Source organism: Gouania willdenowi, chromosome 5 (genome assembly GCF_900634775.1).
Source record: "Gouania willdenowi chromosome 5, fGouWil2.1, whole genome shotgun sequence".
Classification (NCBI taxonomy): domain Eukaryota; kingdom Metazoa; phylum Chordata; class Actinopteri; order Blenniiformes; family Gobiesocidae; genus Gouania; species Gouania willdenowi.
The window spans coordinates 40,412,704-40,433,883 of NC_041048.1; the positions used below are offsets into that span (position 1 = coordinate 40,412,704).

Consider the following 21,180-nt stretch of genomic DNA (forward strand, 5'->3'; position numbering starts at 1 on the left):
TCAACAACCCGTCTGCCACAAGAGACGGACCACCGACCACGGACCCATCAGAACCGAGGTACTCTGGATCTCAAATTATAATCGTGCCAAAACTAATCGCAGCCACATGGTTCCACACTGATCTTCTCATAGCTCTCTCACACACACACACACACACACACACACACACACACACACACACACACACACACACACACACACACTGAAGTCATGCTACTTTCCTTCCTTCTTTCTTTCTCTACTAAGCTTTTACCTTTAAAGTGTAAAAACATTTATCCTTAGTTTAGTGAGCGTAGCGCTCTTTTAGCTTTATTGTGTTAGTAGGTTTTAACTTGTTTTGATTAATAAATGTTTATATTTTGAGAAGTTGTCTGTGGTTTATGAAAATATTACAATCATAAGGTTTGTTATATGGAGAGTAGACAGTCTTGACAAGAGTTCATAACCCTGGATGATAAGGTATTAATAACTAATTAAGTGATCTGAAACACTTTAACTCAATTTCAGATGGCACCTCTTGGCAAATTACTGCAATATTAATAATAATTAATATTATAATTCTTATTCCTCCTTGTCCAAGCTCATCCCTCTACATGTGTCTGGATACGGGCCAACGTGTGCGTGGAGCGGCCGAATCTCCACACCTCTGAGCACTAAAGCCTCTTCTAAGCAGAGGTTAAGACGGAGCTAAGACAATAAAAGGTTCACTCTGGTGCTCTTTACAGTATGTTTCTGTCATGTCGACACCTGAGGCGTGCACCCCACTAAAATTCCAAACTTTGCACCAGAAGTATAAATTTGGCTTTAGTGTGTGCCAGCGCATGTTTCAGAGATCCTCAACTACGGTGTACATTTTGGGACATCCTCAGGTCTCAGAAAGAAGTATCAGGAATCCGGACAACCTGTGTCATTTATCAGACCAAACAGACTCATGACTCAGCAAAACCTCTGTCAGATGAAAAGGCCTCACCTGGTGATCCAAATGGACTCATGACTCAGCAAAATCTCAGTCATATCAAACGGCCTCACTTATCAAAGTGACACAACCTCAGGCTTTAAAATAAAAGTTGTAAAACACAACATGGCGTTGTATTTTGAAGAAACCGGAAATAGATGTGATGTCATCAATAAGCGCTGCTTCTGATATGTGAGTAAAGTTGAAAAGCTGTTATTTTACTTATTTATTTTTACAGGTTAAGATATATCAACGTTTCATTTAGCTAAATATTTATTAATCAAATAATACATTGATATATCTTAACTTTTAAAAATAAAAGAAAAGAACAGCATTTCTATTAACTTCGTCATGTGTACCTTTGATTCTATCAAAATAAAATGCCATGTGATTTACATCCTGAGGCCGTTGAGTCTGATGACTTTTATTTTGGCAGTATCAATTGACGGTGCTTGTTTTGATAAGTGAAGCCTTTTCATCCGAAGGAGGTTTTGCTGAGTCATGAGTCCGTTTGGTCTGACACATGTTAGAGGTTTCCTCACTCTGAGACCTCAGGATGTGCATTTTTATTTAATCCATACATTAGTGGGGTCAAGTTAATAATATTTTTTATTTTGTATGTTATTTTATTATGTGCATTGTTGGAATGTCAGAGATAAATACATGTTTTCATATATTTTGAATTGATTTATTCTTTTAAGCATTAATATTAATTCAGACAATTTTAATGCTTTAATATTAGTCAGGTTAGTACTCAAACTTCTCCTCTGGTTCTCCTGTTTCTTGTGTTGTGGTCTGTGCATCAGTATTATGGGTGTACCGGGAACTCAAGCAAAGAGAAAGGTTCCGCGCTGGAGTGAAAAAAAACCCCCAGAACATTTAAACGCGTGTAACATATTAATCAATCACAATAAACGCGATAAAGTCTGAGCACTAGTTGTAATATTTTTTGAAAGCCAATGGCAAGCCTGAATTAGCTTTATCTTGCCTCCTTATCAGCATATAAGGTTTACTTTTAGTACCTGTGACACTATTTGCTTCACTATTGAAGTTACATAATAACCGATGTTGATTAATCGGTGATATATTTAATGGAGAAAAGCACTACAGAAAGTGAAATAAAAAGGAAATTAAGAAAGACCAGGATCAAAGACATGGATTGATAAAATCCTTCCAAAAATGTAATTTAAATGTTTTTTTTCAAACACATATTTTGTTTGTTGGTAATACATTAAATACATTTGATATTATACACAGGACTAATGCAAGCACCCTTTCATGCACATTTCTCTAAATATCTGAGTGCACGTATTTAAAGTTAATTAAGCAACTATGCAACCAAAGCTTTATGAAATAAACAGCTTTTCATTTCTGCACCAGGTCAGACAGCAGCGGTGTCAGTGATTCATTGTATCTACAAGAGTTTTTTTTTTTTTTTTTTAAACAAATGTATAAATAAATAATTGTACAAAAGCGCCCGGCACCGGCAGACCCCCGCGACCCTGTGAGACAGGAGCAAGTGGGTTTGAAAATGGATGGATGGACAAAAGCGCCCACAGCACGCCTGTAATTAAACCACCTCTGCCCTGCATTCCACCCCCTCAACTGAAGACAATCATCAGCATATGTTTTGACTCCTACCAGACCCTGGATGACAAAACTCAACAGAATACAGCATAAGATAACGCTTTGTTTCTTATTGCTGATTTACATTTTGACTCAAGTTGTTCAAACTTAATTATGAGTTGTTGTTATTTTTTTTAATGATGGCACAGAAAACTCAGTGAACATCCATAAAGTTGGTGAAACTAATTACTGTCTGGAAAATGAAAACTGTGAGGTAACAGACCTCAGAACAAACCAGTATCAGAACAAACTCAAAGTAATAAAATACATAAAAAGGTTAGTTTGAAACATAGCCTGTATTAATTTATCCTCCTTAATGGTTTTCCCTTGGTTTGAAAATGTGTTCAGAATCCAAAGTTTGGTCAAAGCCAATCGTAAAAGTTATACAGTAAACCTACACAATATCCTGTAAGTCAACACCTTATTGAGCTTCTTGTTTAAACTTTACATAACAGTACTTACACTACTTAGCACCCATGCTAACAGTTACAGTATCAGGTCAAAGTCCATCTACATTTACCATGAGACTGCAGATATACATTTATGGTGTGGTGAATACTTATCCTATAGTTTATTTTGTAAAGTTTCATTAAATTAAAGTTGGAACGTGGTCCAGCTAATGCTTGGGTGAAGAGGGTGAAGCTCCGCCTCTAGCCCCTCCCCTCCTGTTGCTCCTGAGCTCATTAGCCTCACAAGTTTCACCTGTGTGTGATTACTCTCACCACCTGTACCTCTGCTCTTACCCCCAGTATCTAATCTGTGTCCGTATAGTCCCTCCTATCTCCTTTCCTATCCACTTTTTTTTTAACCCCCAGAAGTGTTTAAATGGCGGCCATGATAAAGAGCGTTCCAATTCTCTAAAAGTTATTTCCTCCTTTAGCCTAGGAAACACTGATGCATCCTTTACCAAAGGAGACCACATAATGCTGACCCACAATTCATTGCGGCAACAACATTTAAAGGCTGTGTGTGTGTGCATGTGCGTGTGTGTGTGTGTGTTTACATTATAGCTGCTAGCATCTTAACACATAGAATAATGTAAGAAGAAACACTCACCCTTGCACAGAACAAACAATAATAATCGTGGAGCTGTGTTGTGGACCCATCTGCTCACAAAAAAAGTTACATTCCTGTTTCTGAAGAAGCGGATAGTTTGTGATAAGGTCGGCTATTGGCCGTCAGCACAGCCGCCGCCCTGGAGGAAGTGAAGTCTGTGACCCGTGATTTAAAAGAAGTTTGGGATCACAGGAATAATTTTTAATAACCATGAAATATTAACTAATATTAAATAACTTTTAGCAGTACAGAAACGTTTTTAATATTGACTTTCTTTTTTAATCCCGAACAAACTGCGACACAGTGACGTCATGTGACCCGGAAATAGCTTGATCAATACCGCGCTCACTACCGAGAGGGAGCCATAATCTTAAAATTAAAATAAATGTTTTGCAACACCAAAAATCTCCAAAATAATGGTTGCACACACTTGTGGTATTTGGAAGCCGTTGACAAAGTTTCAGGTCGAACACATACCGCATCGGGGAAATATTCGCTCCACGCACACACAGACCTTTCTTGCATTCTATACTTTACACAATTGTAATGCTTTAATTTTAGTGAGGTTAGTACACAAAGCAGAAACTTCTCCTCTGGTTCTCCCATTTCTTGTGCCGTAGTCTGTGCATCAGTATTATGGGTATACCAATAACTCATGCAAAGAGAACGGTTCCGCGCTGTTTGGAGTGCAATAAAACAGACACTGTCAGATCAGAGACATTTTTAGCCACATGATTTTTTATTTTATTCAACATAATTAATTCACCTAGGAATGCTTTGTGTGGTTGTACATGTGTATGTCTAAAACGTTATGTTGGTCTATTTCTGGCATAAATGTAACAATTTCATAAAATCACACTTATTTTGGATTAACGTTGATTAGTGAGTGGAAGGTGAGTGTGAACAACCATTCCCAATGTGACGTTCTTTTAGTTTCACTTTTGTTCCTCGTAGCCTGGTAACCTTTTTCCCTTTGATTTACATTCAAACCATGTGATTTTTGAGATTCTATCAGTGGAAAGTGTTATAAATGTGCTTTTAGTAGTCCATTTTAAGAAATTTGTATTTTTCTTCACCACGGCAGACGTCACTTATTATTATTATTATTATTATTATTATTATTATTATTATTATTATTATTATTATTATTATTATTATTATTATTATTATTATAAAGTGTGTCTGGTTGTCAAAACAACATGTAGACACATAAGAAAGTTGTATTATTTATACGCCATTAAGAAATTTATGCTTTTTTCCCCTAAAAGGTTTTTTTTTCTTCATCCCACTCCATTTTTGGCACTTAAGTTTTATTTTTTTGTCTCTTGTTACAAGAGCAGATACAGACTTGATTTGCATAAAATGTATTTGCTTTTTTTGTGTTCGAAATAAATGAATAATAATCACACAGACACAAAACAAAAAAAGCGACCTGTTCACAGATTGATCCACCTTTTTTTGGGCAGCTCATTTTCTAAGAGAACTGATTGGTCAGGAGGCGGGACTTTCATACTCACTCAGATCCTATTCAGAACAAAACCTACTCCTGACCAGGTTAGGAGCCTAAGTTACCATGGTGATTTAGCCCAGTAAGAAGTTAGCCAACGTCGTAGTACAGGACACAGCTTCAGAGTACAGGCCTGAGAAGACCAAGTCATAGCCTTGGAAATATACTTGAATGACTCCAAAAATACACAAAATATAAACATACAAAAATTACAGAAAAATACTGAAAAAGAAAATTAAAAAAATCATATGCACTATAAAAACACACAAAACAACAACAAACACAAACAAAAGCTAAAATAACATACTGCACAAAAATAGACAAAAACACACAAACTCCTTTGTGTTAATGCTCTCATCATTATCACTTTTCTAAATAATGACATGAATGTTAATAATGTGGCCCTCAGATCAGACAATCACATTTTTGTGGGCCCCGCTGTGATTATAGTATCACATCTCCGTCTCAGTTTCTTCATTTAGTTTAATCTGGATCACAAGCACATCCTGATTGCCAGATCAATATCTCTAGAGCAATGAGGAAAGGGATTGAAATTGAAATAGGAAACCTATTAACTTGTCTTGGCTGAAGGAATTTGAGCCAAATTTGTATTTAAGCGACAGTCTCACAGCGCAGCAGCAGCTCGGAGGACGATGAGCCTTTTCAAAGTAATGTTTCCTGGAAACCAAGGATAACGAAGGATGATATCATTAGGATGCAGTAACAGGAAACATGTCTCAGGTAGAAAATGCAGAATGAAATGTCCACAGGTGCTTTTCCCCCAAAGTGAAGCTGATGATATCCAACCAGCAGCAGCACAAATGCTTCTCCACACTGAGAAAATTAGCTCCAAAGTGTCAGAGTTTGTCACTGGGCTGATTATGGTATGCAATAAACTGTCCATACTCCTACTTCTCTGCAGTTTCACAGTCAGTCGAATAAAATGCGTCGTGTAAAGTGTCACATTGAAGTCTCCTTTTCACAATCGAGGAGGAGAAAATCTAATGTGGTCTGGAGATGTTTTATAGAAACACTGAAAGCTGACCTGTTCCTTATATTCCCTTTATATTTAAATGGACTTTATTAACAAAATGCATCCATCAATCAGTGGGAGACCGTGACAAAGAACATCTACAACTACTGTACTTAAGTAATATTTATGAGCAGAGGTGAAAGTAATGGATTACAAGTACTCACGTTACTGTAATTGAGTTGCCTTTATGAGTAATTGTACTTTTTTGAGTATATTCTTAATTTGACCAGTGTTGGGAACGTTACTTTAAAAAAGTCATTAGTTATAGTTACTCACTACTTGTTCCAAAAAGTAACTGAGTTAGTAACTGAATTACTCTATAATGAAAGTAACTCATTACCGAGTAAAATAACTATTTGTGTTACTGTTAAAAAAAAGAGTTGCTATATGTCAAAGAATTCACATTTTTTAGATGCGTGTGTCGTTGTGAGGCGCTTCATTAATTTAGTATTTGATTACAACAGATGTGGACAAAGTCTTCACTCCTGGATATAATGAACACTTCACATGTACGTTCTTGTTTTTGACCATAATTAATATAAAGTAGTGTTTGTATCGTCACCTTAAAAATGACAACTTTTCATCAGACTGCTCCACGCTCGCCATCTCTGCTGATTCATCAAATCTGTTGTGTGTGCGCGTGTGCGTGTTTTGGCACATGAGTAAAAACACTGGCTCTGATTGGCTACCATGGAACATGACGCCACTTTAGCCAATCATAACGGCTCACCTTGTTTTAAACCCACCTCCTCACTACAGCTGAGGGATGCTTTTGGATTACAGTTTATTCAATCAATACATGTAACGATAACGGTGTTGTAACGGCGTGAAAAGTAATTAGTGAGATTACCCTGTTACTGAAAAACAAATGCTGTTACCTAACACCATTACTTTAAACGCCGTTATTCCAAACACTGAATTTGACATACTTAAGTATGTTTTAAAGGAAGTAATTTGTTACATTTCTACAACCAACCGTTACTGAGTTCTTATTATTTTTCATCCGCAACTCCTTTGTCATGGAACTCCTCCCAGGCTATTAATGCAGCACTAATGACACGTACTGTATGTCATCTCATAGGGGCAATGTCAAGGTCAAGGTCAAGGTCGCGTCGAAAAAGCTCATCTCAAGTGGAGTATTTTATTTAATTAGCCCAACGCTGTACGACCTGCCAGTAAAAAGATCGGTAGGGGTCAAAGTTCATTACTTCAAAATTCACCTTTCAAAGTTAATTTATACACATCACATTCAGATAGCATTTTAGAAACTCTAAACCCACAGAGAGAAACTCTGATTTAGTATAAATAGGTTTGTGGAAACACGTCAAACTGGAATTCATTATTTTTAGGCCAAGCTACAGGACTCTAAACGCCCTGACTTTGTTCTTGTTGTTGTTGTGTACACTAGTACGCAGTGTACTAGTGTACGCATCAACGCTCGGAGCCAGATTTTCAAAAAAAAAAAAGTTGATTTCTCATTGCGAGTCAAATGTTGGTGGTACCAAATCATTGGCACATACCAATATATAAATAGGGGGTCCATTACCCCATATGTGCCACAGGGGAGCCAGGGGACCCCTGGAGGCCCCATTTTTCAAATAACTACTCCTCCGTTAGTTCTCGCTAGATCGGAATGCAGTTTGGTATGAATACTCTATGAATGAATATGATGAGACGCTCTGAGCCCTTTTTTTTACATGGAGCCCGGTGGCCAACCCCCATTTCCGATAATTTCCAAATTTATGGGAACATAGTCGTGTGATATATCGTTTCAAAGGTAATTCAACGTAGATTATGATTATGCCTCGCACAATTCGATTAGGGGCCCGTTCTTTCGGCAATTTCTGTTAAGGTTGTTTTCTCATTTATTTGCTAGTCAAATATTGTGACAGTTGGTGGTACCAAATCATTGACACATACCAATATGTGAATAGAGCCCATTACTCTGTAAGTGCCACAGGGGCACCAGGGGGCCCCATTTTTCAAATGACTACTACTCCTTTAATGTTTGTTTAATCGGGCTGTAATTTGACATGGATATTCTGTGAGCGGATGTCTAGAGCCTCTCTAAGACCTTTTTTTACTCTGTGGAACCGAGTCATTTGACTGAATTCTCGGGAACGTGGTACGTGCTATTCGCCATGGGCGTAGTTAATCCGAACTTGTTTACTCTGCAGCGTTTTAGAAAGGAAAATATTAAAAATAAAAGCATAAAGTGCTGCTACTTACAGAGACGATAGCAGCCACGGTCTCTATAGCCCCGGTGCTCAGTGTGATGTAGGGAAGCAGGTTCTCGTCAAAGCCTGCTTTCTGAAGGATGCCATTGGTATAGTACCAGATCTATAGGAGAAGCAATTAATAATCAATAACTTCAGTGTTAGCCATAGAATTCTGCAAAAAATAATTAATATGATGGCAATGAAGGAAGTTTCAAGATTATGAGCAAATTAATGAAAAATTGTCTTTTTCATGTATATCTTTTACCAGCTTCTGTGGATTTCATGAATACAGTAAGTATCAAATGACAACGAAAGTGACGACCGACCTCCACAGCGATTCAAATTAAACTCCCGTCTTTTTTTGAAAGCAAACACAGTATATGCAAATGTATGCGTTTTCATATATATGATAATTCCTGTGTGCTTTAGTTCTCATTCATCACTGATTGCAGGTCGCTCCACCAGTTGGGACTCCGTCATGATCCCTAAGAATCTCCACCTAATTTAGGCACTTTATGCAAGAGTCAAAGGTCATACACACACACACACACACACACAGTCTGACATTTATGGGTGGAAAAATCTTTTTTTCAGCTTCTTAGAAACACTAATTATGTCTTTAAATGAAAGCAAACTGTTCAAAAACTCCAATGCAGCAGCATTACCTATAATAACCTATCATTTAAAAATAGAATATACATGTATTTTTTGCTAAGTTTGTGCTGTTGTTTTATTATAACAAAGTAAATAAAAATGGGAACTCGGATGAGAAAAGTGTCCAAAAATACTGAATATGTGTTCACATCAAACTGTCCCTCTCTCTCATAAAGCAGGTATTCATTTTCATTTTGTGTATTTTTCACAAATTCTGTATGTATTTTGAGTCATTTTGTATATTTGTCCCTGATTTAGTGTATTTTTGTTCTGATTTTGTTTATTTGTATTGTGATATTGTGTGTTTTTGTAATAATTGTGTGTATTTTTGTTGTCATAATATATATTTTTTACAAATTTTGTATGGATTTTTGTGTATAACTGTATTTGTTTGGAGTAATTTTGTGTATTTTTGCTGTGATAGTGTATTTTTGTTCTCACTTTGAGTTTTTTTTTCCACCTTTTGTGTAATTTTCTTGTCGCTTTGTTAACATGTTTAACATTTTTGTGTATTTGGACTAACTTTGTGTATTTGTGTTGTCATTTCCGTCATTTTTGTAATAATTGTATTTTTGTTGTCATTATGTATATTTTTCACCAATTTTGTGTGTATTTTTGAGTCATTTTGTGCTTTTTTGCTGTTATTCAATGTATTTTTGTTTTGTTTTTTTGCCTTTTGTGTAATTTTCTTGACACTTTGTACATTTTCTTCCAGGTTTTGTGCATTTTTTGTCTTTGTGTTGTCATTTTTTCTGTTTTGTAAATAACTGTTCATATTTTTTACTAGTTTTGTGTGTATTTGAAGTAATTTTGTGAATTTTTGCAGCCATTTTGTGCATTTTTGTTTGTTGTCATTTTGTGTATTTTTTGAGTCATTTTGTGTTTTTGTAATAATTGTGTGTATTTTTGTTGTCATTACGTATCTTTTTCACTAATTTTGAAGTCATTTTATGAGTTTGGAGGCCACAGTAAATTAGACAGAGGGCCGCCAGTGGCCCATTCTATAGATGATCTAGGGAGATAATAATGTTACCCACAGCATTGAGACCACAGAGCTGGTAACAGGCCATAGTGATGCAGATGGTGATGAGCTGCCATCTCACAGCTGGATTCCTCAGCAGCTGGAGCACAGACACTGTGTTCAGGTTGTCCTGAGCTCGAGCCTCAGCGTGGACCTCCTCCAGCTCCTCAGAGACGTCCTCCTTCCCCAGAAACCTCTGGAACGCTGCAACACACAGACGTACACGTGGTTTTTATGGTAGGAAACTGTTAATAACTTTATGATAATCAGCATTAGACTTTAATAATGCTAATTATTAAGAAGAACAAATGATCTGACTGAAACACAGCAGACCAGCAGGAGAACATCTCCCAGTCTAAACCAGGGGTTCTCAACCTTGGGGTCGCAAGACACTGATAGGGTTGTCGCCAGATACCTTCAAGAAACTAAGAATAGTTTTTGAACATTTTGAGCCCATTTTTGTGTATTTTCACCCTTTTTGTCTGCAACTACAACAAACTTACAATATTTTAACCTATTTTCATCACTTTTTCTTTCCATATTTTTGTTCCTTTTAATGCATTTTTCTACATTACTCCTCTTTCTGACACTTCTGCATCACATTTCAATGCCTTTTCTGCACATTTTTTTCCACTTCCTAGGCATGTTCAGCACTTATAAACCCTTTCCACCACTTTTCCCCCTAATGAATAAAATCACATATGTTGACCCATTATTGTCACTTTTAACCCATTCTCACCATAATTCATGCTTATTTTTGACAACGTATCAACATTCACTATTTTCTTGTCACTTGTCTTCAACATTTTGTGTATTTGTTGTGTCATTTTTGTGTGTTTTTTAAATAATTGTTTATATTTTTGTTGCATTTTTGCTGTCATTTTGTATATTTTTCACTAGTTTTGTGTATATTTTTGAGTACTTTTCTATGTATTTGGAGTAATTTTGTGCATTTTTGCTGTGATTTAGTGTTTGTGTTGTTGTCAATTTGTATCTTTTATGTATTTTCATCTCTGATTTGCTCCTTTTAATGCATTTTCGACACTTATAAACCTTTTCCGCCACTTTTTCCACCATGTCACATATGTTGACCCATTATTGTTACTTTTAACCTCTTTTCATTGTATTGACACTGTGAACCCTTTTAACCTTTTAACTTTTCTGTCTGTTTTTGCCCACTGGAATTTGCAATTTTTAACCAAATTCTGTGGTTTTTAAAATCCCATTTCACCACCTTATCCACCATTATTGGTCACTTTTTAACTCAGTTTATCTGTGAATAAAACAATGATTTCCATCTTTAAGATGACTATAATAATAATAATAAATGTTCCTGGATAACAGTGGATATTATTCAGATGAATAAATAAATGTGGTTATCACAGATTCATAGAACAATGGACCATCATTTTACTGACTTTATGGATGGACCCCAAAAATCTCTCCTTTATTCCCCCTATAGATGGTCCTGTCTCCACACGACTGTTCTTCAATGTTCATGTCTGTGTTCAACCACCTTCAGCTACAGTGGGGGTCCCCGCTCTCTGGAACCTTTATTTTGGGGGTCGTGGGCTGAATAGATTGAGAACCTCAGGGCAGTGTGTTGGTCAAAAACAGCGTTCACGCAGAGTTCAAAGATATCAAGGATTTGATTTGGAGAAAAAGGAACATGCGTGTTTATCACTAGCCACTATTGTATCTGATTAAGACCCTCATTTGATGAGTAGGAGTTTTAATGAATGTCCACTGTAATATTTTCACAGTGTGAGGAACAGCTTTGAACAAAATGAAATAATTATGAATTTTAAAAATGGACTTGATTCAGTTCTTCCACAGCAGAGAAGCTTTTAACTCAGTGGAGGCCAAAACATGATCAACCTTCATGTCAGCATTTAGAATAAAGACCAATTTGAGCATTAACACAGTTAAAAATAAAAGAGCTTATACAGTATGTGTGGGATTTTGTGACTTTTTATTTTCTATACTTCTGTGTTTTTCATTTTGGGTTGTTTTTTGTGTTTTTGCTGCTTTGTGTGTTTTTAGGAGTCATTTCTTGTACTTTTGTCCATTTGTATATTGTTAATTTGTTTAATATTTTTATGTGTTTTAGGAGTCATTTTACGTGTTTGTGCTTTTGTTTACTGTATTTTTCTACAATTCCATTTGTTTTGTCGTTAATTTGTATATTTTTTAGCATTTTTCTGTGTTTTTAGGAGTCATTTTGTGTATTTTTGTTGTCATTTTGTATATTGTTCTGTATTTTTTAATTAAATTTCTGTATTTTTGCTGTTGTTTACTGTATTTTTCTTCTATTTTATGTGTTTTCTTGTCATTTTAAATATTTTTCTGACACTTTGTGTGTTGGGAGCAGCAACAAAATGACTGCACAAAATTAGACAAAGGGCCACATGTGGCCCCCGGGGCCACCAGATACCTACATCTGCTCCACAGGAAAACTTAACTAATTCATATTTGTTTGTTGACTGTGTCGATTGATATTATATATTCTCCCCAAATAAAAGGTATAAAAAGGACAGCATTTTTGTTTCTAATTTATTGTTTAGCGTAGCAGAGGTTTTCTCCCATTTTCTTTTAACTTCTTTCAATTGAGTTTTTCATGGAATTATTGGGGTACAGTTGGGATAATATTATTCTCTATCTATATCATATTTTAGGAAATAAGGACCCATTTTCAGTTTTGCTTTTTGTGAGTTTCCCATTCTGTGACTGTTGTCATTCCGTTTCGTCTTTATGAAAAGTAACAACCGGGGGCTTGTCCTGGATCTGAAGTAAACTTGTTTTGCAGATATTTTTTGTCGTTGTTGCTCTTTTAAAAATACATGAACTTCTCATTTTACCCATTTTTTTATCACTTAAAATATAATTCATAAATTTTATGACATGGTAATATCTGTATGATGTCACATGTCATAAACTTTGATCAAGGTGCTGCTGATAAATAAGAAAGACTGGTATTGGATTAATATTACATACTGTATATATTATTAGATGATATAACAAATGGAATCTGAAATCACGACTAAATACTTCAATCACCTCCTTCAGGTGCAATTGATGTTTAATGAGTCTTTTATTATTTTGAAGGCTATGGATGTGTTTCAACACACGGTATTTGTTGGTTCTCACACTGGGGTAATACACAGAGTCAGCGAATGAGGATAAACTGTGTCTTTGGATTGTAAAATAAATACCCGTACAGGCAGAGCCTCGGGCTAAAGCTTGCAGCAGTCATGTTTTCTGTTTAACTCCTTCCTCTGGGATCCATAATTTATGCACAATAAGTCAGACTGCAATGCAGATGCTTTTCTCAGCTCCGTGCCTGCAATATAAAGAGTCCTTTATGATAAATGCCAAACTATATAGTGTGTTCACCTCAGCTGAATGGATGCTCATATTTTTACATTTTTGACCAGCTGGAACTGATTGGTATTATTTATTTGTTCATTGGATCCCCATTAGCCATTAAAAAATCTAGATTCTAGTACATTAAGACAGTTAAAAATATACAAAATCATTACATAAAAAGGTACATAAAGACACATTTTCATTACACCAACAAATAAATAAAATTTAAAAAAAAATGATATATACATTAACATTGGTAAAAGGTTTTAAAGCATTTTTGAATAGCCCTGCGATGGACTGGCACCCTGTCCAGGGTGTACCCCCGTCCAGCGCCCAATGAGAGCCGGAGATTGGCACCGGCAGACAAGAATAAGTGGGTCTGAAAATCAATGAATGAATACACAAAAAGTTGACATGTCTTTCAGGTCCCGAGGCAGTTTGTTCCGTAGGTGAAAAGCTCTAAAAAAAGACATTAGTCAATAGTATTAATAATTAATTAATATTAGGACAATGTATTGGTGACTAAGTTTGAAGCAAGTAGTTATTGTACTAGTGGATATGATGATATTTACTTGAAATAATCTTGGTTGGCCAGCTGAAATAAATATTAGTGAATTATAATGCATTTTAGTTTCAATGATAAGGTGCATATCAGTGATACTGGTCCTCAAAGCAAGGCGAGCGGCCTTGTTCTGGGCCACTCGAAGCCACTTAAATCAGATTTAGTGGTTGGCACCAGATTACTGAACAGTACTCAAGGTGAAACGGTACAAGAGACTTTACCACTAGCTGCAAAGTTGCTGAGGGAATAAAAGAGGCATATCTCTGAATAACAGCCATGATAGTTGTCATTTTCTTTATAACATGTTCTATATGGGGGACCGTGATAGATTAAGGTTTTGGTGACAAATTCTTGTTCCATGCATAGCAATGCAGTGTATTCTTCATAAAACAGAGTATATTAGTATTTTATGAGTACAGTTTTTATCTGTTGGCAGAGTTAAAGAAAAGCAGTTTGACTTATTAGGGTATAAGGTTGGGTTCTGATAACTTACAATTATAGCAGTCGACCAGATGACACTGTGATGTGTTCAGCACTTACAGTATCTTGACTGTTGCACAGTAATAATAAATGACTGATTTAACATTGCTGCTGCCCACAACATGAAAAGTTTGGATTTCATCGAATAATACAATCAGTTTTGCATTGTTTGCAAGTTTTGTGAACGGAGCAATTAAATACTCCTCAATGTCAGTAGGTGGCAGTAGATTGCACAAAAAAGCTCAGTAATATATGTATTAATAAGCCTTTTTACCCTCTCGCTCTGGTTCAGTACTTCCGCATTAGGTCAAAGGTCAGAGGGATAAACTCGCCATGTGTGACGGTGTTGGAAAAGAGTCTGACAGAGATTTAGATTATTTTACCCGTTTGAGCGTTGATTCTTTGAAAAATGTTTTGCATAAACATGGTATCGGTCTCCAAGGCAGAAAGACTGAGTTAGCTGCTAAAGCTAATGCTGCTAAAGCTTATGCTGCTAAAGCTAATGTTGCACACGAGCTGAAAATTCAGTTTTTTTCCTGACTTTTCAAACTGTTTCAGCTGATGCCGTTACTCCAGTTCACTTATCGACCTGTCCATCTTGTGCACATTTGTAAATTGAATTAAAATAATAGCTTAATAAAAATAATCATGGGCCTGGTTAGTGAATGTGGACGTTACATTTTCAAAAAGAGAACTCATACTGTCCTTTTCACACTCGGAAATCTCTCTTTCCCATCAATAATAATAATCAGTCCCTCCAGGATTTCGCAATGTTGCGATCGCAACTATTAATGCAAAATCAACCAACTTCGCGAAATCAGGGCGGCAATGCAATTTTTCCAGAAGTTCGCAACTTTCCCGCAACTTCGCTGAAAAAAAACATAAATATGTAGCCGCTTATCGTTATTTTTGGCATTTTAGCGCTTGTAGTTGCTACGGAAGTAGCGGAGGATGCACTATGGGCTTTGCGCCATAGACATGTATACTTAGACGCCCCATTGACTGCTGCCGCCCACTAGAGTGGTGCGTCTACATATATTATGTCTATGCTTTGCGCTGCTTACAAGGAACCTACGAAGAAGAAAATGCCTACGTCACATCCTGTTTTCAACCAGTGCCGGTGTCACGGTCTGAGTTCACATCGGTCTGAGATTGGTTATGAGCATGCGCACTACCGGAAAATGAATTCATGCTACTTCCGCTTAGCTTTGTTCTACTTCTGCCGTTCTGAGATAAAAAAAAAAATTATTTCAAAGCTAAGATACAAATATTAAAAACTGTTGCACCTTTTTCAGGGTTTGTTCAGTGTATGAGCTAAAAAAAAAAAAAAGGTGTTTGCATGTTTTGCAAAATTGTGTTGGTGTTTGCTTTCCAACAATAAAGCATATTTTTTCTAGAACATGTGTGATCAATATGTATTTATAATTGGTAGAAACAATTACCTCAATTGTGAGAAAAAGTAGGTTTTAGAAATCACAACTTTTTACCGCAACTTTTGGAAAAATGGCCCACGAAATCAGGCATTTCAGCGGCTACAATCACAAAAACATGCCTGCGAAATCCTGGAGATACGGAATAATACATTTTAAATATAAGCGCTTTTCAAAAACTTTGACACTTTGCAATTGTTAAAATAACTACACAAGTCAGAAAAATAAACCAGCAACAATAAAGTAAATACAGAAAATACATAACAATCAAACGTTAAAAGCTTGGGAGAGGAGTGTGAGGTCTGTCGCTTTGATACTGTTTCTCTCATCGGTTCATAAAAGTGCTCAGATCAGCGGAAAGCCATGGTCTCCCTGAGTCTGAATATGTGCGTCGTTGCCGGGTAGAGTCCGCTGGAGACCATGGAGGTCGTTTAGAGAGTGTCATCAATGGGAAAAGGAGCGTAGAAGCAGAGGAGGTCTGTAGCAATGGTTTTACTAAAGTGCTCGGGTACGTGCATCATTCCCGGGTAGAGTCCTAATCTGCCCGCTGCAGACCCAGGTAGTCGGTATTTTCATTCACCAGGGGTGGAAGCGAGGGGACCACCCTCGCTTCAATACTGCTGCTCTCATCTGTTTTTAAAAGTGCTCGGATCAGCTGCAATTAACAAACTTTGGACACCTCCTCGAGTCTGAATATGTGTAATATTAATAATATAAACACTATTAAAACACTAATGATCTCTGGAATAACATTACAAACGCTGTTAGATTGGAAATATCAACAGAGTAGAGGAGCTTGTTTACGTTCACATCTCTCTCGAGCTATGACCCCTCAGGTCGTGCATGCGTTTAGTTCCACAGTGTGAAAAGACTGATTATTAGAGGGAGAGGGAGGAAGTTAAATGCTTGTTCATGTGGATCTTGTTGGGTTGTGTCTTTCTTACTATGGACTCTATATTTTTTATTTTGTATTTTTTGTTAAGCACTTTGAGATGACTGTTGTAATTTGCGCTATAAAAATAAAGTTGAATTGAATTGAATCAAATAGTATTAATGGCCTCACAAAATTTGTCACAATAAGCAACATTTTCCAACTTGAATGGATTTTGGTATATGATAAAAAATGAGCTTAAACAACTAAATATTGTTTATTATTTCCATCACTGAGTGCTAACATAATGTGTAATATCAATAAAGAATATTATGATTGCACAAACTAAAATTTAACTAAGCTATATTTATGCTTTTCCGGATTTGATGATGATCCACAAACTATTTCTTGCACAATTTACACACAACTGGGCTTTTGTTTTCCATCTAGTGTTTTTATTTAAAGGTCCAGTATGATGCTAATTTTCACCCATCTCCATTTATTCTAAGAACCCCATCAACATAGTATTTGAGGTTTGGTTTCCCAAACTCGTCTTATTTCTGGAGTTTTAGCCCTCTGAAAAAGGGCTCCTAAAAACAGGCTGTTTTTGGGCCTTCATGCATATGTATGAATGGGCGTAAACACACGTGTAGCTTCAGGGTGTGTTTATCTCAGCAGCAGCAGTAAATTATTAACAGCCTCTTTCTTCTCCTCCTCACCTCTTCTGTCCACAGGAATAGTCAATTTAAAACGATAATCCACTGTTTTGTCAGACTGCTGCGTCACATTGGGTCACACACACGCAGAGTCGGCGCCAGCCAGTATTAAATGGGGGGGTATCCCAACATACGCGCACCAACTTATAAAATACTCATAAAACACCAGTTAACTTTTAAACATGATCCTATTACACCAAACAGCAGATGAAAACCTATAAAAATATGGAGTCATATAACTTTTTTGTGAGCGGGTGGGTCCACAACGTCCTCAGCAGTAACGGCTATAATGTCAACACATCTTAATGATGACGTTAACCTGACAGTCAAGGATACCTGAGGTTTGTTTGTCACACACATATATACATATATACTGTACTACTACTGAATAGTACTTTATGACATGTAGCATTAGCATTAGGGTGTTCAGCTTTATGTGCACAGTGTGCAGCAGAGGTGAAAGAAAGGAGGTAAATAATAGTAAATGAGTATTTAATGACCTAATGCTATAATTTAAACACAGCCACAAAAACAAAGTTAGCTCGTTAAGCTAACATACCTCTGGCCTCTGAAGTGGTCGCTACAGACACGGGCATCAGCAGACTCTGCTCCTCCCGACCACAGATGTAGGTTTAAAATCCACTTTTTATGGCGTTGTTCTGTGTTTTTTACATTTCTCACCTCTGTAAACGACAATCTTCGTTACTTCGTGCAGAGACGAGAGACTTTATACCTTCCTTCATATGAACGCACCCGTGTAGACCTAATAAAAACCTTTAATGAAGTCATATAATAATAATAATAATAATAATAATAATAATAATAATACATTTTATTTAAAAGCGCCTTTGAAAACACCCAAGGTCACTGTACAGTGGAGTCATAAAAACAATAAAAACAGGATCAAAAGAATAAAACAGAGTACGATATTGAGATGGTGAGTGTGTGACTAGGTGGTTTATAGACCTCACAGGAATAGAATCCAGCTTTCAGACCAGCTCTGACTGTCTACGTCACAAATGCATTAATGCATTAATAGCTCATGTTTTAGGGATATGAAGCTCATTGGTGGCTTTTTGAGTAAAAACACGTAGCAGACGTTGTTATTACGGGGCTGGAAAGTGACAGCTGTTAATTCTGTGTTTGCAAGCTGTGCTAACTTTACAGAGAAATCAGAATCAGAATTATTTATTTATTTATTGACCAAGTAATGTATGTTATACACACGAGGAATTTGACTTGGTGAACTGTGCTCTTTCTAATACTGTATACATTAAATAATAACAAAATAAAATAACAAGATAACAATAACAAGAAAATAATAATAGTAAAATAAAATATAATAATAATAATAAGATAATAGGATAAATCCATCAGACAACAACTCATGCTAATGATGCTAACCACACAGGCACAATGTTTCCTCTGCAGCATAAAGGTCTCATATCATGCTATTTTTCACCATCATCACCATTTGTTCTAAGAACCCCAAAAACATAATATTTCAGGTTTATTTTCCCAAACTCGCCTGTTTTCCAGAGTTTTAGCCTCTGAAAAGTCACTTTCTGACCAACTCTACACAAACAGGCTGATTTACGTCCTACTAATGTATATTCATGAGTGGGCGTGTCTATAGACGGGACACTGACTTTCTCCTCCCCGTACGGTGACATAGGCCCAGAGGACGGCCCGCCCTCCTCCCACCCACTAAGTAGCAGAACTCATGCTGCTTTATAAACATGAGACAGAGCGTGGGGGCGGGGCGTTCACCTGTACATACATAGACTGTCAAAAATAGATACATAGCACTGTGTGAAGGACGCTGAAATGCTCACCTATGTGGGCGTGTCTGTTTACATGTCAATCATGGCAGAGAGCTTCCTGGAGGCGTGGCTTCTCCAGCTCAGTGCTGCGTTAAATTTGTCATCAAAGTGGGAACGCGTCATCAAATTGTAGTGAGGTGTTTGTGTTCACCCTGTAGTAAGAAAGGAGTAAATCACCCTCTGACTAATGATTGATGGAATCAATGAAAAAAACACTTTCAACATGTGTTTGAAGCCCTAATAGAACTTTATCATGTTTAAAGCACAGAAAAGTTCATTTAGCTTAACATGGGCCCTTTAATCTCCACCTCTACCTGGGTGTTAGCCCTAGGTGTTAGCCCTAGGTGTTAGCCCTAGGTGTTAGCCCTGAGTGTTAGCCCTAGGTGTTAGCCCTGGGTGTTAGCCCTGGGTGTTAGCCCTGAGTGTTAGCCCTAGGTGTTAGCCCTAGGTGTTAGGCCTAGGTGTTTGCCCTGGGTGTTAGCCCTGGGTGTTAGCCCTAGGTGTTAGCCCTGAGTGTTAGCCCTAGGTGTTAGCCCTGGGTGTTAGCCCTGAGTGTTAGCCCTGAGTGTTAGCCCTAGGTGTTAGCCCTAGGTGTTTGCCCTGGGTGTTAGCCCTGGGTGTTAGCCCTAGGTGTTAGCCCTGAGTGTTAGCCCTAGGTGTTAGCCCTGGGTGTTAGCCCTGAGTGTTAGCCCTGAGTGTTAACCCTGGGTGTTACTGCTGAGTGTTTGCCCTGGGTGTTAGCCCTAGGTGTTAGCCCATAGGTGTTAGCCCATAGGTGTTAGCCCATAGGTGTTAGCCCTGGGTGTTAGCAAGCTTTTAGGGGGATTTTTAATGTAACTGGATCTTCTGCTGCCTGCTGCATTTTAGCCAGACATTCATCTGTTCAGTAGGAAAACATGTTTATATTCAGTCTGTTTTATGCCTATTTTGTGCAAAATGTGAAAATAACTAAAAGAAACTGTTTGTGTTAAAGTATAAATAAGAAACAAAATAAAACTGGCAAACAGAAGAAAGGAAAAACTGCAGCGCTGTCGTGAATTTGAATAAATAAAGTCTAAAAATCACCTGTGCCAAGCATAAATCTAAACTATTATATACAGTGAGTGATTCACCAGTTTAAAACAAACTTTTTAAACTGACCAAACTCTAATCGTGATGCATGAAGCTGAAGGGTGAAATAAATTACAAAGACTTTAGAGGATTTTAACATTTGATGAATGTCCCGTCATTAAAATGTCTGCAGGCTACTACTGTTATTCTGAGTTTAATTGTAACGTGTTATAATTATGAGGCGGGAGCAGATAGATATTTAAAGGAACAACTCATGCATAAAACCAAAGAAACTTAAAGTTATAATATTAACACAAACCAAAACCAACAAATACGAGATAATGAGAAAACGGTAAAAACTAAAGGGTGGGACGATAGAGATATTATTTGAGCATTTAAGTCCAGAGTTAAAGTCAAATAAAAGCACAATTATTTTTTCAACTTAAGATTTTTTTCACCATGTCATCCAATAAGCAGCGAGAGAAAAGTTTTGAATGACAGCTTCTCAGCCAATCAGTGACTCGTACCACACATATCAACTCTTAAGCCCCGCCCACAGACTGCATTGTCATCACAGAGTTGCTGTTGTAATGCTGCGTTCAATAAAAGTCTCACTACGTAGGATTTGATGACCTCCTACGTGGAAAAAGTGAGTTGGAACGCCACCTGGAGTCGCAGTTCCTACTCGCTGAGAATCATTTAAAGGAGAATAGTGAACCTAGGCCTGGGCAATATATTGAGATTCAAGATATATCGATATTTCTATTTTGACAATATAGAAAATTAGAATATCGCCATTAATAATATATTT

General features: G+C 36.9%; 1 protein-coding gene across 2 annotated transcripts in view; it reads right to left on the bottom strand.

Annotated features, from left to right (window-relative positions):
- Positions 1 to 21,180, bottom strand: part of slc2a9l2 (solute carrier family 2 member 9, like 2) — a 204,598-nt gene that overhangs the window by 104,318 nt on the left and 79,100 nt on the right. For both annotated transcript variants that reach the window (XM_028446776.1, XM_028446777.1), the window contains 2 exons: positions 10,088 to 10,275; positions 8,407 to 8,517 (listed from right to left, as the gene is read on the bottom strand). In XM_028446776.1, the coding sequence (XP_028302577.1) occupies positions 8,407 to 8,517; positions 10,088 to 10,275 (299 nt within the window). The remainder of the gene's footprint in view (positions 1 to 8,406; positions 8,518 to 10,087; positions 10,276 to 21,180) is intronic.